The sequence below is a fragment of the Achroia grisella genome, unplaced genomic scaffold (genome assembly GCF_030625045.1).
Source record: "Achroia grisella isolate CSIRO2021 unplaced genomic scaffold, CSIRO_AGI_Agris_v1 utg633, whole genome shotgun sequence".
NCBI lineage: Eukaryota > Metazoa > Arthropoda > Insecta > Lepidoptera > Pyralidae > Achroia > Achroia grisella.
The window spans coordinates 291,609-309,414 of record NW_026712969.1 but is presented as its reverse complement, the minus strand read 5'-3'; the positions used below and the strand labels follow the sequence as shown (position 1 = coordinate 309,414).

At 35.0% G+C, this 17,806-nt stretch overlaps 2 protein-coding genes across 3 annotated transcripts; both read right to left on the bottom strand.

Annotated features, from left to right (window-relative positions):
* Positions 1-3,549: 3,549 nt before the first annotated feature.
* Positions 3,550-4,858, bottom strand: LOC131849071 (gastrula zinc finger protein xLCGF3.1-like). Its single transcript, XM_059199056.1, has one exon. The coding sequence runs from the start codon at positions 4,800-4,802 to the stop codon at positions 3,645-3,647; it is 1,158 nt and encodes a 385-aa protein (XP_059055039.1). The 5' UTR covers positions 4,803-4,858; the 3' UTR covers positions 3,550-3,644.
* A 2,895-nt stretch (positions 4,859-7,753) lies between these two features.
* LOC131849075 (probable proline--tRNA ligase, mitochondrial) lies at positions 7,754-17,164 on the bottom strand. 2 transcript variants are annotated; one of them, XM_059199061.1, is made up of 9 exons: positions 16,999-17,164; positions 15,411-15,662; positions 14,784-14,864; positions 13,426-13,645; positions 11,380-11,555; positions 10,303-10,421; positions 9,827-9,923; positions 8,577-8,725; positions 7,754-7,944 (listed from the first exon to the last, which is right to left on the bottom strand). In XM_059199061.1, exons 1-9 carry the CDS (start codon positions 17,089-17,091, stop codon positions 7,755-7,757), a joined length of 1,377 nt encoding a protein of 458 aa, XP_059055044.1. In that variant the 5' UTR covers positions 17,092-17,164; the 3' UTR covers position 7,754. The 2 variants fall into 2 exon arrangements, with proteins under 2 accessions (XP_059055044.1, XP_059055045.1); XM_059199062.1 differs by having other exon boundaries at positions 15,411-15,652; positions 16,999-17,067.
* Between the last annotated feature and the right edge of the window lie 642 nt (positions 17,165-17,806).

Genomic DNA, 17,806 nt, shown 5'->3' with positions numbered 1-17,806 from the left:
TTCCACAAACCCCTAGCTGTGTCCTCAGACTAAAGTCGTATCCGTCAGGCGGGAGTTGGCCTTCAGCCGCTCCATAAGTCCCTTCTTTGGTTTGGAGTGTCATCTGCACTCGCCCCCTATCGTCCGCTGAAGTTGTAAAGGCCAGCTGCGGACAACAGCATTAGAGTAGTCAGAAAAAAAATCAAAAGGATGTTCCATGTTTTTGCAATATTTTACATAGACACTCAGCTCCTATTGGTCTTGCGTGATGTTATATAGCTCATAAACTTACTATATAGGGGCAGAGTTAGTGTTATGATTATAGGGACTGTATTTACATGCCATTTTGTTGTATAAAAATAGTTTATTCTAATAAAAGTAAATTTCAGGAATATATATATTATGTAGAACGGTATAAAAAAAATGTAATCAGGTGTACAATAGTAAATTAGAAATTCTGCAGAAGAAGCCATTTTGTAGTTAGTTTTTTCCCGCGCAAACGCAATGCGCCACAGATGCACAAATGTTGCACGGTGCGCAGATGCAGCAGGATGACGAGCGCGTCATGGCAGTATGTGCGATGTTAGCACTATGAGTATTAACAGGCAGAGAAACTAATAATGATAAAAAATCATGATTGAATGAAATGCCCATGGCTGTATGGCTTAAGCTGTTGCTGTTCACGTAAAGGAACAGATTAAAAAAAATAAGTAATAAAAGGCGGGAAAAATGCAATTTTGCCATTTTATTTGTAGCATAAATTTTGTTTTTAAATGACGATTATCGCGTTTATATTATATTTACATTTTATCAGGGGAACCATGTTGAGTTCGACTTAATATATTACATTGCTAGCAATAGGCTTGCTAGTACCCATTACTAACAACCTTCCCCACAAGTATTAAAGGTTTCAACATTTTTTTTGTTCTAAAACATATTTTACGTACATTATGTTTAACAGAGAGTGTTGGTTCAATAAATACTTTCTATTGAAACATTTTTTTAGAAAAACACATTTGTAAGGTTTTTCATCAGTATGTATCAACATGTGTTGATTTAAAAACTCTTTTCTGCTGAAACTCTTGATGCATACATTACATTAATTCTGAGCAGGGTTAATAAGTTGGTAAAAAATCAACACATAAATACTTTTTTACTACATTGACGAATATTTTTGTCACTTTGTAAAAAACACATATTTAAAGTAATAGTGATGCGTTCAGTTCTCGGTCAGATCAATGAACAATGCGTGTGAATAGTTAATCATTGCAAACTATAAAAGAATATTATTTCTATTTTACAATAAAATTGTATAAAAGTGCTCTGATATAAATTACTAGTGGAAGGTAACTACAATCAGTTTTTTGATGGCTTATTACAAAGCGCGCGGCTACTAGTGCCAACACCGATCAACGTCGCGAGCGTCGGTGGCCATTTTGTTCGTAATTCGGCTTTTAACCTCTGGTCTGAGAGCACGAATCTTTTTTTTTGCGCTCACGCTGTTTTGTTATTGTATTTGTTAAGTTTTTTCTTATATTGTGTTTGTGGTAATTGTTGGGTATATTGTATATTTGCTATATTGTTTCGTACAAACAATATGGATCCTAAACCAAGCACGTCAAGCCAAAGCTTGTCTCCAAAAAAGAAGAGACCACGGATTGTGTTAAGCGTTACCGAAAAACTTATGACACAAAACGTCTAAAAACACGTATTTGAGGAGATAGCTGCTTCACTATTACCTATTGAGGCTCCCGATTAAAAGAATGTATTTTGAAAACAGCTGACATTTTGGGAATTGGTGTGACCTCGGTCTACAATGTATTAAAAAAATACAAAGAAAATAAACAATTTAGGTCTCCGGAGAAACGTGGACCGAAACACTGTTTCAGAGATAAATTATTGATAATTTTTCAGACAGATTTATAATTAATGTCACTGAAAGCAACAATGATTTTTTTATCTGATGATGAATAAAAACAAGTTTTGTAATAAGCGAAGTTTTTTATTTTTATTACCTAACTATATTATGTTATATTTTATACATCTATAGTTTCAACTACACGATGTATTGTAAATAGGACAGTCTTAAAAGATTCCTCGCAATTTTTTTCTTTATGTTTAAAATACTCGGTATTCAGTATAGGTAGATACGACGAACGAGAACGAGTAGAACGAGTTTTCGACGACTATAGGAACATAGTCGTCGAAAACTCGTTGGTATGTATAAATCGCGGCTAAAATTCGAACCCCGTATCCGATATCGGCAGTTCGGCACACTATTCACTAGACAAGACAATCGAGACAATTCCATTAATTCAGGAGTTTTTTCAAAGATTCACTTTGTCACAACACTATTTTTATTTCATCAAATACTGACAACACAGGAAACGTCAGTTTACTTCGTCTAATTAAAAATACGACTATACATTTTCATTTTGCACTAAACGCAGTGATTACTTACTCAGTGACTGCACAAACTAACCCTGCGGATTTTGTACCGCTTCGAAATTAGTATTCGCAAATATTTGGTTCTAAAGGCACAATTTTCCATGATTTATTTTTTAATGAATTTGTCAAATTTATCCAGTATTCAACTTTTCCACATTTACAAAATTTGTCATTGGCAAATACACTGAGTGCCGAATCGAGCAATATATAAAAAAAATTGTAAAAAGTGCGCCGAATTTGGCTTTTATTAAGGGAATTTAAAGATGTATAGGAACTATTTTTTTAAATTAATACTCAAAGGCACTGAATAAATAAAATAATGAGCTTAATATACTGTGGTAGTAATATCAATCTTTGTATAACAATATCTCGATAAATAAATCTATTGGCTTCTTTTTCTATTTAAAACATTTGTATAGATATCTGCAACTAGTTTACTAATATTATAAACGCGTACGTTTATGAGTATGGATGGATATATTAATTTATTTCACTTTTTCACGCAAAAACTACTGAACGGATTTTTATGAAACTTTACAGCAATATCGCTTATACATCAGAATAAGACTAAAGGTAACTAAATAATAGATAATTATCATAAATTACACAAAAGTGTAAATAAGTGAGTTAACAATTATAATTTTCTATGCATATAGTGAATAGGTTGGGATGTCTTTACCTTTTTTTAAGCAAAGATAGTGTATACAAATCACTTTTTTTTAATATTTCTTCGCTGTACACAATAAAGAGTTTATTATAATTATATAATAAAATTTAGTGAGTGTAGTAATTTAAATTAATTAAATTTTGGTCAGAAATCCTCCATGCTATTCAGGTGCATTAAAACTTACAAATACTATAAAAAAATGCAACAATTAATTAAACAATGATATTGTAATACATGTCATATTATATATTTTTTATTTATTATATGGTACAATTGGTAAAAATCTGGTAAAGTAATATATCGTCGGTTAAATAGAAAAATGACAGTATTCAAAATGTACATTTTTTACAAGACAAGCATTCAAAATTTTTTAAGTTTATATAATTTTTTTTTCTTTAAAGTTTTAAATTTACACACAAGTAGTAGTAGTATATCATTTTAATAGTTAACATTTTTCTATAGAATCAATGATATATTATATCATGGTATGGATGGGAACCCCAATAGAGCCAGTGCTCATAACTTTGCAAGTTTAAATAAAACCTCTTACTTAAGAACCAGAGTTTTTTTTCAGTCTCCTAATATTATGATTAACCATATGTCTCTTCAAATAGTAAATTTCACTAAAACATTTTTTACACTCCTCGCAAATGTGCGGTTTATCCGAATGTATGAGTACATGTCGTTTCAAGGAGTGGTGTGTTAAAAAACATTTTTTACACACATCACAGGTGTACGGTTTTTTGCCGCTATGAATGAAAGTGTGTTTCTTTAGAGCCGACTTCGTTCTATAATGTTTTTTACACACGTCGCAAGTGTATTTGTCTTCATTGGTATGTCTGTACACATGTTGTTTTAAACCTTGTTTTAGTTTGAAACGTTTTTTACACACGTCACATGAGTAAGGGGTTTCAACAGTGTGTGTACGGACATGACGTTTCAGCATATATTTTGAGTGGTAGCATTTTTTACATTCGTCACATTTATACGGATATTCACCGGTATGTGAAAATGTGTGTCGGAGCATCGCTTCCTTCCCTCTAAAACCTTTACTGCATACACCACAGCTGTATGGCATATCTTCGCTATGTGTGATCATATGTCGTCTTAACAGATACTTTGTATTGAAATTTTTCTTGCAAACATCACAACCATGCTGTTTATCTACATTGTTAAGCTTCTTTTTTAATTGAGACATAGATTTGTCATCTTTATATGAGATACAGTCTATCTCTTTCTGTACAGCAGTAGGTCCTATAACCATCTCATTCTTTATCTCGTGATCCTTATACAGTTCCTGAAGGTTATCATTCACATTGCCAGAAAATTTTGGCTTCACTATAGATGTATCAGTTACATCAACACATTCTGACTTCACAAGTCTGGATGGATCAACTTCATCAACACATTCAGTTTTCACAACTGTAGATGCATTAGTTACATCAACAGGCTCTGTCTTGACAACTGTGGATGCCACATTCACATCAACAGGCTCCATTTTCACAACCATGGATGGTACAGTTACATCATCAAATTCTATTTTCATAACTGTGGATGCATCAGTTACATCAACAGGCTCTGTCTTCACAACTGTGGATACCTCAATTATATCAACAGGCTCTGTTTTGACAACTGTGGATGCATCAATTACATCAACAGGCTCTGTCTTCACAACTGTAAATGCATCAGTTATATCAGCACATTCCATTTTCACAACTGCAGATGGAACAATTACATCTTTAAATTCTATATTCACAATTGTGGATACATCTGTTACATCAACAGGCTCCATCTTGACAACTGTGGATGCCTCAGTTACATCAACAGGCTCCGTCTTCACAACTGCAGCTGTGTGAGCTTCATACCGACTGACATCTTGTTCCGGCGACTGTTTCTGTACGGCGTCGTACTCTGGAACTGACTGTCGTTTAGTGTCGGTACCAACATCTAAATCGTTTCCTCGTCGCCGTTTACTGTACGCAACGTCGGCCTGCGACTCCAAACACTCCTCCTTGATGTGTGCGGTGGACTGTTCCTGGAGTACAGTCTTACAATACATCTTGCTTTCACTGTGCATTTTGTTAAAAACTGATACTCTATTATTTAATAACTACGAATTAACGTGTTTTATTTTGTATTTTTCTAAAGTTAAACTTAATTAAATTAATAGAGCTGTCAACGGATAATTTAGTAAGACTACAGCAAACGCTATGTGCATCGGTGACGACTGTAGTAAAATAATATTCGTTGTACATCGTCCACTAGTACTATCTGAGAATTACTATGTTTTGAGAGTTGCCGCTTTCTTCTTATAAGAAACCTAAATATAATCTAAAATCACCATATTGATACGTAAAAGTTCTGTTTCCACAGTGCTTTTCAAAAGTTTCATTGTCAGATGAAAGCTTTAAAAATAATCAATATAAATATGAAAGATAAGCTTCCGCCACGAATTGCTCCAATCCGACATTACTGGCAGTATAATAATTATTGATTAAGCGTAAACTTCTCGTTTAATAGAGTCGTAATTAAATAATAAATTATGTTAAAATATTTAAAATCATTTTCTAATAAGCACTTCGATCGTCGGAATAATATCAATAACAAAACAACTTATTCTTTGACAAATGTTGTTTTTTATTGCTTTACGGCTTTGGATACAAGTTATAGAGGAGGACAGCAAACCTATCTAAATATATAAAGTCTGATGAAAAGGCATTAATAAAAGAGGAAAGTAAAATATTAGATGTATTCATAATGGTGTCAATATTTGCAGTCTTTTATTCTATTGTTGCGCGGTGGTTATTACCTTACCACTGTTGCGTTATATATGATGTGATGAGGTGTCGCTACATAACATATTGTTTTATTATAGTGTCTAGGTAGTGAGTGTACCGGAGAAAAAATTGTATTAATTATTGTACATTAATAATTTTCTTTGGGTGTGTGCTACATCAATAACGTGGACTGACTTTATATTTAAATCTATATCTGCAGAGGTACGAATGGAAGGGTCTCAAGTGTTGACAGAACTATTATAAGTGTAGGCACACTAATATTCAAAGTTGACAAGGAACTAACAAGGAACTTAACTATCAAATACATCTTAACACACGTCCGACAAAATCCTCACCACGAATTTTGCCACATAACCGATATTCATTCGCTTTCAAATTTCTTTTTTATCACTGTCGTCGTAGTGATTATTTCCCGTAATAGCAGTGTTAGCTATCTAATAATTTCTTATAACATAACGACAGAAAAAGGAGACTGTCATTGAAGAAAGTTGCTGAATTCTGCTTCTACATCCTACTATTTTACTATTTTGGTGATGATTTTGTACAACTGTGGAACGAGCTGATTATTCAGGTGACGTGACTCGAAATTAAATTAATAGGTCTTTATTGTGACTGTTAACGTTGGGCTCAAAACGAACTGTATTCAGAGCTGTTAAACAATAAATAAAAAGCTTGCATTACTGTTTTGGCGCGACATTTTGATTTTTATGAGGTTTCTTGACTAATTATGTAATACTATGTAATATTATGTTATCTGTGGTAATACTTATGTCTGACATTAAATGAATTCTGTGTTATTGTTCACAAAACACGATATTATAATCTTGTGTTTGTACTTGTAATGTATGTATGTATGCATAGTTAAAGGAAGTGATGTGCAGGAGCCCCACGGAGTTGCCTTAGCGCCTGCTTTCTTTTGCCGTATGGTATTTGCTGGCAAGAAATGAGTAGGCGTTGGAATGGTGCTTGTGTGTTGTTACATGTACATCACACTCTTCTGAATATACGATTTAACGAGTGTAAATATTAATAATAGCATATGCTTATAATCTTTATTTGTCTCAAATAAAAGTAATACAATTGCTGCTTTACATAGTATAAAACAAAGTCGCTGTCGCTGTCTGTCCGTCCCTATGTATGCTTAAATTTAAAACTACGCAACGGATTTTGAAGCGGTTTTTTTTAATAGATAGAGTGATTCAAGAGGAAGGTTTATACATATAATACATACTATACCCGTGCGAAGCCGGTGCGAGTAACTAGTATATAATATTTTAAAGTAATGAACGAGAGGGTGCAGTGAATTCACGCTTCTGCTATTCTGTTATAGCCTTTATTTAAATGTCTTTCAGTTATTGTTTAAAAGGAAGTGTTCATTTGAAACAATGAAATGTATAATCACTATAAAAATACAATGTCTTTATTATGTATTTTGAAATCCGTGCTTCCAACAATTATATGCAATTTGACAATATCACAATATATTTAACTAATAAATATACTAATAATTTAAATAATAAATATACATTTGCTTTCAAGTTCTCTTAAATCTCTAATCTCTATACAATATTATTTCTTTTTTATTTTCTGATAGCATTTTGGCGCCAAAGTTATTTTACTTTTTTTATATCGATAGAAGGCAACGGAACGAAATCAAAGAGTTATATTTACATTATTAAAATTAACAAATTGATACAAATTATAATATTAAAAATGGGATATTTAACAGTTATTTCGGTGGTTTTCCTAAATCATATAAGCCAGTTCAATCAAACGGTATCGTGAGAGGAAACGAACAACCATCGGAAGTAAGGCGATTGGCCAAATAGCTATACTACCAAGGCCGTAAAAAAAAAAGTTTATTATAATGCTATATTTCTTTTAAATTCACTGTTTACACATTCTGCTGTGTTCTTTGATAGTGCTGCGACTAGTTCATCTAAGGTCCATAGTTCGGGGTCTGACGACTGCGAACTGCTCTTATATACTTCATATTTGGGTACAGGATCCAGCGTTGACCTTCCGCATACCACAATCCATGGATACCCCATTCTATAAAACAAATACATTACATACAGTCATTTTTTTAGGATAAAAATGGATTAGTGCACTCGTCTGCGCTAACGGTTTACGCTGGAGGTGCACCAGTGGAGGACGACATGATCATCGCCTCATTTGCTATGGTCGTGGGTTCGATTCCTTGCACGGCACAAACATTTGTATTCATGAGTATGATTGTTTGTATCGGTCTGGGTGTTTTATTAGTATGTTCTGTAGGTATTAAAAAAAAAACTATGTATTTATATCAGTTCTCTAGTACCCATAACACAAGCTTTGCTTAGTGAGCTTGAGACTAGATTTGCGCTGAGTTGTTCTTAGATCCATTGCATTGGCAGTAGCTGTGTCAAACTGCTAAACCATAGAGGTTTTTAATTAATTTTTGTTATTTTTATAATTTTTGTTTATATGTTGCCTAGTACCCATAACACAAGGTTTGCTTAGCTTGAGACTAGATGGCGCTGTGTGAGCTGTTCTTAGACCCATTTTATTGGCAGTAGCTATGTTAAACTGGTAGGCCACAGGAACTTTTAATTCGTTTCTGTAATTTTTGTTTGTTTTATAACAGAAACAATTAAATCTATTAAATGGAATTTATTTTATGACAAACAAGTTTTCAAACTGACCGGTCAGCCATCATCAGCCGTTTCCCGATGGTGAGACCGTGCCTGTCGTCGACCAGCACATCGTCTCTCAGACCTGGCAGCTCCACCAGGGTGCGGTACACCAGCTGGACTCCCTCCCATCCTCGCTGCAACCACTCTTTGGACCCTTCCTGGAAATAAAATAAATTATTTAATAATATTAAAAACGTTAATCTAAAACATATTCATTAGATAGTATAAAACAAAGTCGCTGTCGCTGTCTGTCCGTCCCTATGTATGCTTAAATCTTTAAAACTACGCAACGGATTTTTTAATTATAGAGTGATTCAAGAGGAAGGTTTATATGTATAATACATGTACACCCGGGCGGAGCCGGGGCGAGTAGACGGAGAGCTACTCCGAATGAAATACCAAAAGTAATAAAAATGTGTATTTATCTTATATATAAAATTGTCGTGGCAATAATTTTTTTAGTGGGTTGTTTGTGCTATTGAAGTTGCTTAAACCTGTAGCACTGCGACCTACATACATCTATTGTGCTCGCCCTTTTTCAGAGTTTGCTACCTAGACCCGTCAGGGACAAGAATTGAAGGACATTCTTAGGAGCGATGGTTTTTAACTCCTCAGGATATAGTGTAAACTTTCCAAAGGAGATATTTCGTTTATGCATGAGTGGGCCACAACCACATAGGTTGTGTAGTGGCGTTTCCTCTTCAGTTTGGCTAATGTTAGTTACCAGAATGAAACAAGAATGTTAAGAAAGAGACTTGTTAGGACTGTTTTAGGATTAATTTGTTTAAAGAAATTTGATAACATTGCTTTAGGATTAATTTGTTTTGCTCGTTCTACTTGTGATGAGACAGCTTTCCGAATGAGCGGTAGATTAAAAAACAAAGTGATAACTATTCAAAAGTGCTTCAATGTAAGTTTATTTGAAGAAAAGAGATTTGTCAGGATTATTTTAGGTTTAATTTGTTAAAGAGATTTGTTAAGACTGTTGTAAGATTAATTTGTTAAAGAGATTTGTTAACATTGTTTTAGGATTATTTTGTTAAAGAGATTTGTTAATACTATTTTAGGATTAATTGTTAAAGAGACTTGTTAAGATTGTTTTAGGATTATTTTATTAAAGAGATTTATTAAGACTCTTTTCAGATTCATTTGTTAAAGAGATTTGTTAATACTATTTTAGGATTAATTGTTAAAGATACTTGTTAAGATTGTTTTAGGATTCTTTTGTTAAAGGGTCACTCCGCTGTATTCTACAGTACCTTGGGTCCTATAATGATAGTGCTGTAAGGTGCTATCTTGCCGGGCCACCGGAGTACCTTCTCTGTGGACAGTGCCTCCACGCTTGCCGCTAGCAATCTGCAAACACAGTTTATATACAGTTGAAGTATATAATAATAACCTAAGACAATTTAAGCGCAATCTAGTCCCAAGTTAAGTAGAGCCTGTGTTATGAATACATAGATTTTTTTTGTAAATACCTACATATTATACATAGAAAACACCCAGACCGATACAAACAATCATACTCATGAATACAAATGTTTGTACCGTGCGAGGATTTTCAGTATTCTGAGTATGAATGTTTGTCACCTTTTCACGCAAAAACTACTGAACCGATTTTGATAAAACTTTACAGTAATATAGCTTATGCATTAGAATAACATATAGGCTATTTTTTTTATTGACATTTCACACGGCTGAAAATATAACTACAACAATTATATGTAATAGTTACCTCGTAATACCTATACCGTAGCAGGACATGACGAGGGGTGCTGCGGGCCCCGACGGAGGCACCACGTGCGCCCCCAGCGGCTCGCTGTACCGCGCGCCGAGAACGAACGTGTGACCCACCTGGTGACGATACCGACTGTTAGGGACCATACATATGTTACGTCACACTTTATCGACAACGACAAAGTGTGTAGGATATCATAATAGTAACTTTACAGTAAATTTTCGTCAACAACATAATAGCAACTATTCAAAATCTACCCTGTACCATCGTAAGCACAGATTATTATATTAGAGTCCGTTAGTTTCTGTTCCCGCGCCTTTGCCTCCCCTCCCTTACCTAGTACTGAACTGACCGTACAGCGGCCTTGACGCACGCGCGCATTGTGTTGTGAATTAAAATAAATTAGAACTGTGTTAAACCTACTGTGAAACTGGAAAGCTAGCGAAGATACCTTCGAGACCCTGAAGCCCAAGAAATCCGCAGAACCATACAGGTATGTGACAGACGTTTTTCCCTATATATATACATAGTACTTTCCCTAACATTTTGGTAGCAGAGAGTAAATTCCCTAACAGCAACTTAAATATTAAATCTAGATATGTCAGCCAGCATAGTGCAGTAGGTCCTCATAAGTCTGTAGGTCCATCATTATAATAGTCATCTACGGAATAGTAACACTTATTCAATAAATATGACCTCAATCTGAACCTAAACAATATATTAGAACCATACATAAAGTACGTCACAGTTTGTCGACAACGATAAAGTGTGACATTGGATACAATATTCACCATCAACGACTTGTGACATTGTGTACGATATATTAGGGACCATCCAAAAAGTACGTCACACTTTTTCAACATCTGTGTTATTGTAAACATGTACAACATTTATTTGAAAAGAATACGAGCTGAGTTTCTTGTCAGTTCTCATCTCGATATCATTCCGAACTGACGGTAGATTTGACATATCATAAGAGTCTGTAATAGACCTACATGAATAAAGATATTCTGAATTTTATATCGATTTAACGTAACAATCCCTACCAAAATTAACTATTAATAATATAGAGACCTCAATAGAATTGGATATCTCCGTCTCGTTCCCGCACTGTTCACAGTTTGTACGTGTGGAAGTGAGCGTGGCGTGCGAGCAGGACGGACATACAGCTATCTGGTCCTCCCCAGCTGCTGCGGGCAGTTGCCATTCATGGGAGAGAGTGCCTCCCATATCGCCGGTAGGGGCCGCCACTGTTGATGTTTTTTTTAACAAATTCAATAATAATAATAACCTAAGACAATTTATACAGCGCCATCTAGTCCCAAGCTAAGCAGAGCTTGTGTTATGGGTACTAGACAACTGATAAAATTTTTTTTTTATAACACAGGGGACAAACGAGCATGCTTTTTTAAAACTGTGTTTACTTCACTCACTTATCACTTACCATCAGGTAAGCCACCTGATGGTAAGTGATGAGTGAGTGAAGTAAACACAGTTTTAAAAAAGCATAAACAAATTACATATGACCCAGCTTTAGAAAATAGAAGAAGGAAACTTAAAGTTCTATCAGTGCCAAAAACGAAAACCAAATTCGCGAGTATACAATGTGAAAAGCAAACTGCACTCTTGTATAATACAATAAATGAAAAGATAGCTATATACCCTAAAAATTATCGTGAATGTAAAAATATACTAATAGATTGGATAAAAACATTAAATTATAATGAAACTGAATTACTGCTGCATCATTGTTATCAATGCTAAAACTGTTGTGCAAGATTACATACACACACAAACACACGCGCACACACACATACACACACACATACACACACACACACATACACACATACACACATACACACACACATACACACATACACACATACACACACACACACACACACACACACACACACACACATATATATATTCCTATTTATTAGAGAGAATTTTTAAAATAGATTGAATACAATGTTTCCTATAATGTATGTACTTTAAAATTGATTATATTATATAACTAATTATTTATAGTATAATAAACAAGAAACATTTTACAACAGTGGTGATATAAGGTATGGAAGAGCGGAGCCTCCTGGCACAGGCATCTTTATGCTTAAAAGGAGTCTTCAACAACTGTAGAATGTAATTGTAAAATGGTGTTATCTAAATAAAGAATTTAGAATTTAGAATTTTGAATTTTGAAGTGATTACCGCCGCCCATAAATATATATTTGACGACCTCGGTGGTCTAGCGGTCAAGCACACCGCTTCACGACCGATGGTCGCGGGTTCGATTCCTCGCACGGCACAAACATTTGCTTTTTTTTTATGAGTAATGGGGACTGCCTGAAAACCAGCGCTGTATAGGTGCACCTCACTAAGGTTGTGCTTATATCAGCAACAGCTGAGGCAGCTCCTATTGCCAACTTCCATGTTATTATTTATTTCTTGTTTTGTGTCTTATTGTAAATTGTATTATTTGTGTTATGTTGGCAATAAATCAATTATCTATCTATCTATTTGTATTTATGAGTATGATTGTTTGTATCGATCTGGGTGTATTCTATGTATAATATGTATGTATTTACAAAAAAATATATATATTTATATGTATCAGTTATCTAGTACCCATAACACAAGCTTTAGCTAGCTTAACTTGGGACTAGATGGCGCTGTGTGAATTGTCCTGAGATTATTATTATTATTACTGTCTTATCTATTATATTAAGTCTATAATTAAACATATATTTTTTATAGCATGGGGGACAAACTTTCTTATGGTATCTGATATTAAGAGATTACCGCCGCCCATGAGCACCCGCAACACCAGGGGAATTGCAAGTACGTTGTCGGCCTTTTAAAAAGGAACAAGCTCTTTCTTGAAGGTTTCAGTATCGTATCGGTTCGGAAATACCACTGCTGGAAGGCGATTCCACAATGTGGTTGTGCGTGGCAAGAAGTTTCTAGAAAACCGCACTGTGGAGGACCGCCATTCATCCAGATTATCAGGATGGTATTTTAGTTTGTGTAACTATTTTATTTTTACATTTTTAATATACATGCATTATACTGATAAATTTTAAGATTTGTAAATTAAAAGTACTTTCAAACATTCACCTCTATGAACGGGAAGTCGTAACGCTTGAAAGATCTGCGAGTATGCGCCAGCGAGGCGCGAGTACACGTCGGGCTCGTCTGCCGAGTTTGAGGGCTGCGAGTTTGTGGCATGCGAGTTTGCGGGATGCGAGTGTGCGGCGTACGAGTCGAGCATAAGGAACTCTCGGGCCCGCAGCAGACCGTGCTTCGGGCGGCGCTCGTCGCGGTATTTGCTGCTAATCTACACATCAGGCCAGCCTGATTACATTAGATTGCCCACCCCCCCCCACCCCGCGTGGTGCTATGCTCAGCTTCAGAGAGGCAGAGACTGTAGGTCTAGTACCAGTACGGTATGTATGTAATGACGTCATCGTCCGGGACCTGAAGGTCCCACCGGTAGTGCAGTTCGTCCTCAATTGCCAATAACTACCATATAGTAATTTTTGTATTTTTTGGCGGCGTGGTGGGCCGGGTCATTGGGCTCCCTAAAATATGGTCGAGCGCAGTGATGGCTGGCTCATTCGTAATACTCGTGAACGAGTGCTGCTTGTAGGGACTGGTCTGCTCTTATCACTACGACTGATTTAATCTTATTGTGTTTTTATATTTGAGCCTAAATAAATTAGTGCTGGTCGGTAGTTTGTATTCACACGTTTCGACTTGTAAATGTAAACTTACAAGGATTATTTAAAAGAGCAACACACAAGTTTCTTGCTTATTCTTCTTGTGATGAGACAGCTTTCCGAATATTGACGATTTAAAAAATGTTGACTATTCAAAAGTGCTTAAACTAAGTTTATTTGAATAAATGATTTTCTATTCTATTCTATTGACGCGCGATGGTCAGTCGCGCGCCTTCCAATCACAATACCTGCTCTCCACCAAGGAGTTACATCATTCGCGACAGGGTCACGGTTTTACCTGCTCGACGAATGGCATTAATAACAATAGCAATTTCATGTCAAGCCTCCACTCGGTCCCCTGGTATTTCCAGGTTCCTGGTGTATTGACCACGATGTGCTAACTGACCTGACTCCTTGCTCATCTTATAATCCTCCACTGGTGCCCCGCCAGCGTAAACCGTTAGCGCAGATGGGTGCACCATTACATTATCATTTATAATAATAATAATAATCTTTATTTGTCTCAAACAAAATTTTTCACACAATACAACTATTGCCCATAGAATAATATAATTTAAAACTAATGAATGAGACAAAACTATTATCAGGTGCTAAGACCTGTAGCACTGCGACCTACATAGATCTATTGTGCTCGCCCTTTTCATAGTTCGCTATCTAGACCCGTCAGGGACAAGAATTGAAGGATATTCTTAGGAGCGATGGTTTTTATCTCCTCAGGATAGAGTGTAAACTAACCTGGTACAATATGATAGGCAATTGTTTATATGACAGTGGACCCACGTCTGCCAACAAATCCGCTACGGCTTCCTCGTGTGTCTGAAATTCACAACACAATATTTGTAGTCTTAGTGGTCTAGAAGTTGTTCATGCACGTTGTTGTTCGTGCATGGCAATAGTTGTTCATGCACGGGATTTTCATTTAATATTAGACATAGACACCTATATAAATATACATTGTAAATAAACTGGCTTTAAAAAAAAGTAATTCGATCAAGTTTATTGCCAGTTCCTCTCAATTGAATCTGTATATTGAACTGGACGGTAGGGAAAAAAATATAATATAAAAAAAAATACGTTTCATAAGCGGCTAAAATGTCATAGATGAATAAATGATTTTTTAATTTGAATTATTTTAAATTTTTTGTCCATTGTTTGATTATACTTACACAGCTATCATGGGGGTTGAATTTATCAATATCCTATTTAAACGAACGTCTTCATCATAGTAGCTCCAATCTTTAATTTCAGTTCAATCAGTCGAAAATCTAAGAAGATTTATACAAACTTCCATCCCCTATTTTATCCCCTTAGGGAATAAAATAGTTAGTTGAATTTTAATTAAAGTTTTTAAATAATACTTACTGGTGCCAACAAGTACTTCTTTCCGTGTCTATCTTCCACCTTCAACAACTCCTCACCAACATCTGCCAACCTCCCTGTCTTCTCCCACAGGCTCTCAGCGGTCAGTGACGGTAGACTCATCTTCTGTGCCCCAGCGGACTCCACATGTCTTCGTATGAGAGTTACAAGCTTGTCTAGTGAGCGCTGTGCAAGTGGCAGCAGGGAGAAGAGGCCAGAGCTGGTCGGACGTATTAAGCCACATTCTAGAAGTAACTAATTACATATATTATGTTAATATTATTGTTGTGTAATAAGAATAACAACCTTGAACAATTCACACAGCGCCATCTAGTCCCAAGTTAAGCTAGCTATAGCCTGTGTTATGGGTACTAGATAACTGATACAAATACATAGATTTTTTTTCGTAAATACATACATATTATACATAGAAAACACACAGACCAATACAAACAATCATGAATATAAACAGGGCCAGTGGAAACTGTGTTAGACATCTACCGCTGAACAAAGGCCTCCCCCAAAGAGCTCCACGACAATCGGTCCTGCACTGCTCGACATTAGGAAAACATATATATTGATATGGATCTATAAAGTTACTTTATTTTTAAAGATTCTCATTTAATACACATCTATACTTAATATTATAAAGCTGAAGAGTTCGTTTGTCTGAATGCGCTCTTGAATTCTCAGCAAATACTTAATTTTTTTTTTGTATATGTGATTAGCCCTTCCGGCTATAATCAGATTTGAATACTTCAAATTGATAAATTCTTTTAGTGTTGGATAGTCCATTTGTTGAGGAAGGGTTTAAGTTATATAACATTACGCTATGATTATTAGGAGCGGAGCATCTGTGATAAATTATGCAAATGCGGGGAAAACAATAGTATTCATGATAACCATGTGAATAAGTCACAAGCACAGCTAGTATTCATATAGTTAATCACATAAATGTAGTATTGTTTACACTACAACCAATAGGAGCAAAGCAGTAATGAAAAATGTTCCAAATCAGGGAAAACGATAGTGTTCCATCATTCCATAACCAAGTGAACGAAGTCACAGGCACAGCTAGTTAATAATGTAGTGTAGTATTGTGATGCTTATGTCTTCATAAGCATCACAATACTACACTACACTACATTATTAACTAGCTGTGCCTGTGACTTCGTTCACTTGGTTATGGGACGATGGAACGCAGAAGCGCAGAAGTCACCTGATGTCTTCACCAGGAGACTTCTGCGCTTCTGAGAGCAGCTTGGCTGGCTACTTTAGTAGTCTCGAATCTACACACACAACGGCCTAAATGAGAGGCTTGTGGAGAATGGAGTGCAATTTACATTACATTACAAGAGTAGTATAATGCGTAACCAACGCAGGGCACTTTGTTCAGGGCCTAGCACAGTCATGTATTTTTATTGAGGTTTACGCATTAAATTTTAATAAGATTATTTCAGTTATATAGTCTTAAAAAGTTATCAAACAGACAGACAGACTTTCTAATTTATAATATTAGTATTGATATAAATAATAGATATAGAAATATAATATTTAAAAACATAATTATGATGTAACAAAATTCAAGTACCTTTTGGCTTTTACAAGTGATCTCCGTATTTTTTATTTTAGCATTCTTTGGTATCGATATTAGAGGTTGAAACAACTGAGAAACATATCGCATTTTAATCTGTTATGTAGTTTGTATTTATTTTAATTTTAATTGGATATTATTTTTATAGGTTATGTTTACAATTGTAAGCACAGATCATCTATAGATTTAGACACGTTACACAGAGTAGATTATACACTATATATTTCAACATTTCAATGAAAGATTATTCAGTATCATTGAGCTAATCTCAATGATGTAAAGATTTTATTTTACGTATATTATTAACTGAATCTCTATTTTAAAAGATTTTTAATGATTTAATTTATTTAAATTTTAATTCACAAATTACGAAAATGAGATCTAGAAAGAGAACATGTATTAAAACATTGTGTCCTCTTCGCACAGTTTGCTAGTATGTTGAATGAAATTGGCAGGGTAGAAAATAAGATAAAGCTTAAACTTTATTTTTTATTATATATTTATTATGGTAAAAAATAGTTTAATCTGTATATTTATTATTTGTATTTAATGCACAAAATCATCTACAGAGGTAGTATGTCGTTTGCGTGGATACCTCAGTATCACCTATTTTAGCCGCCAAGTTGTGTTTCAGTTATAAAATACAGATAAGGCAATGTATATATAGAATAAGAGGTACAACTTCATAATCCTTGGCAATGGCAGCGCATGATTTGTACCACGGTTGTCCCATGACAATATGATTATATGATGTACGTAGTGCTGTTCATGTATGTAGACGACGATTACCATTTACCATCAGATG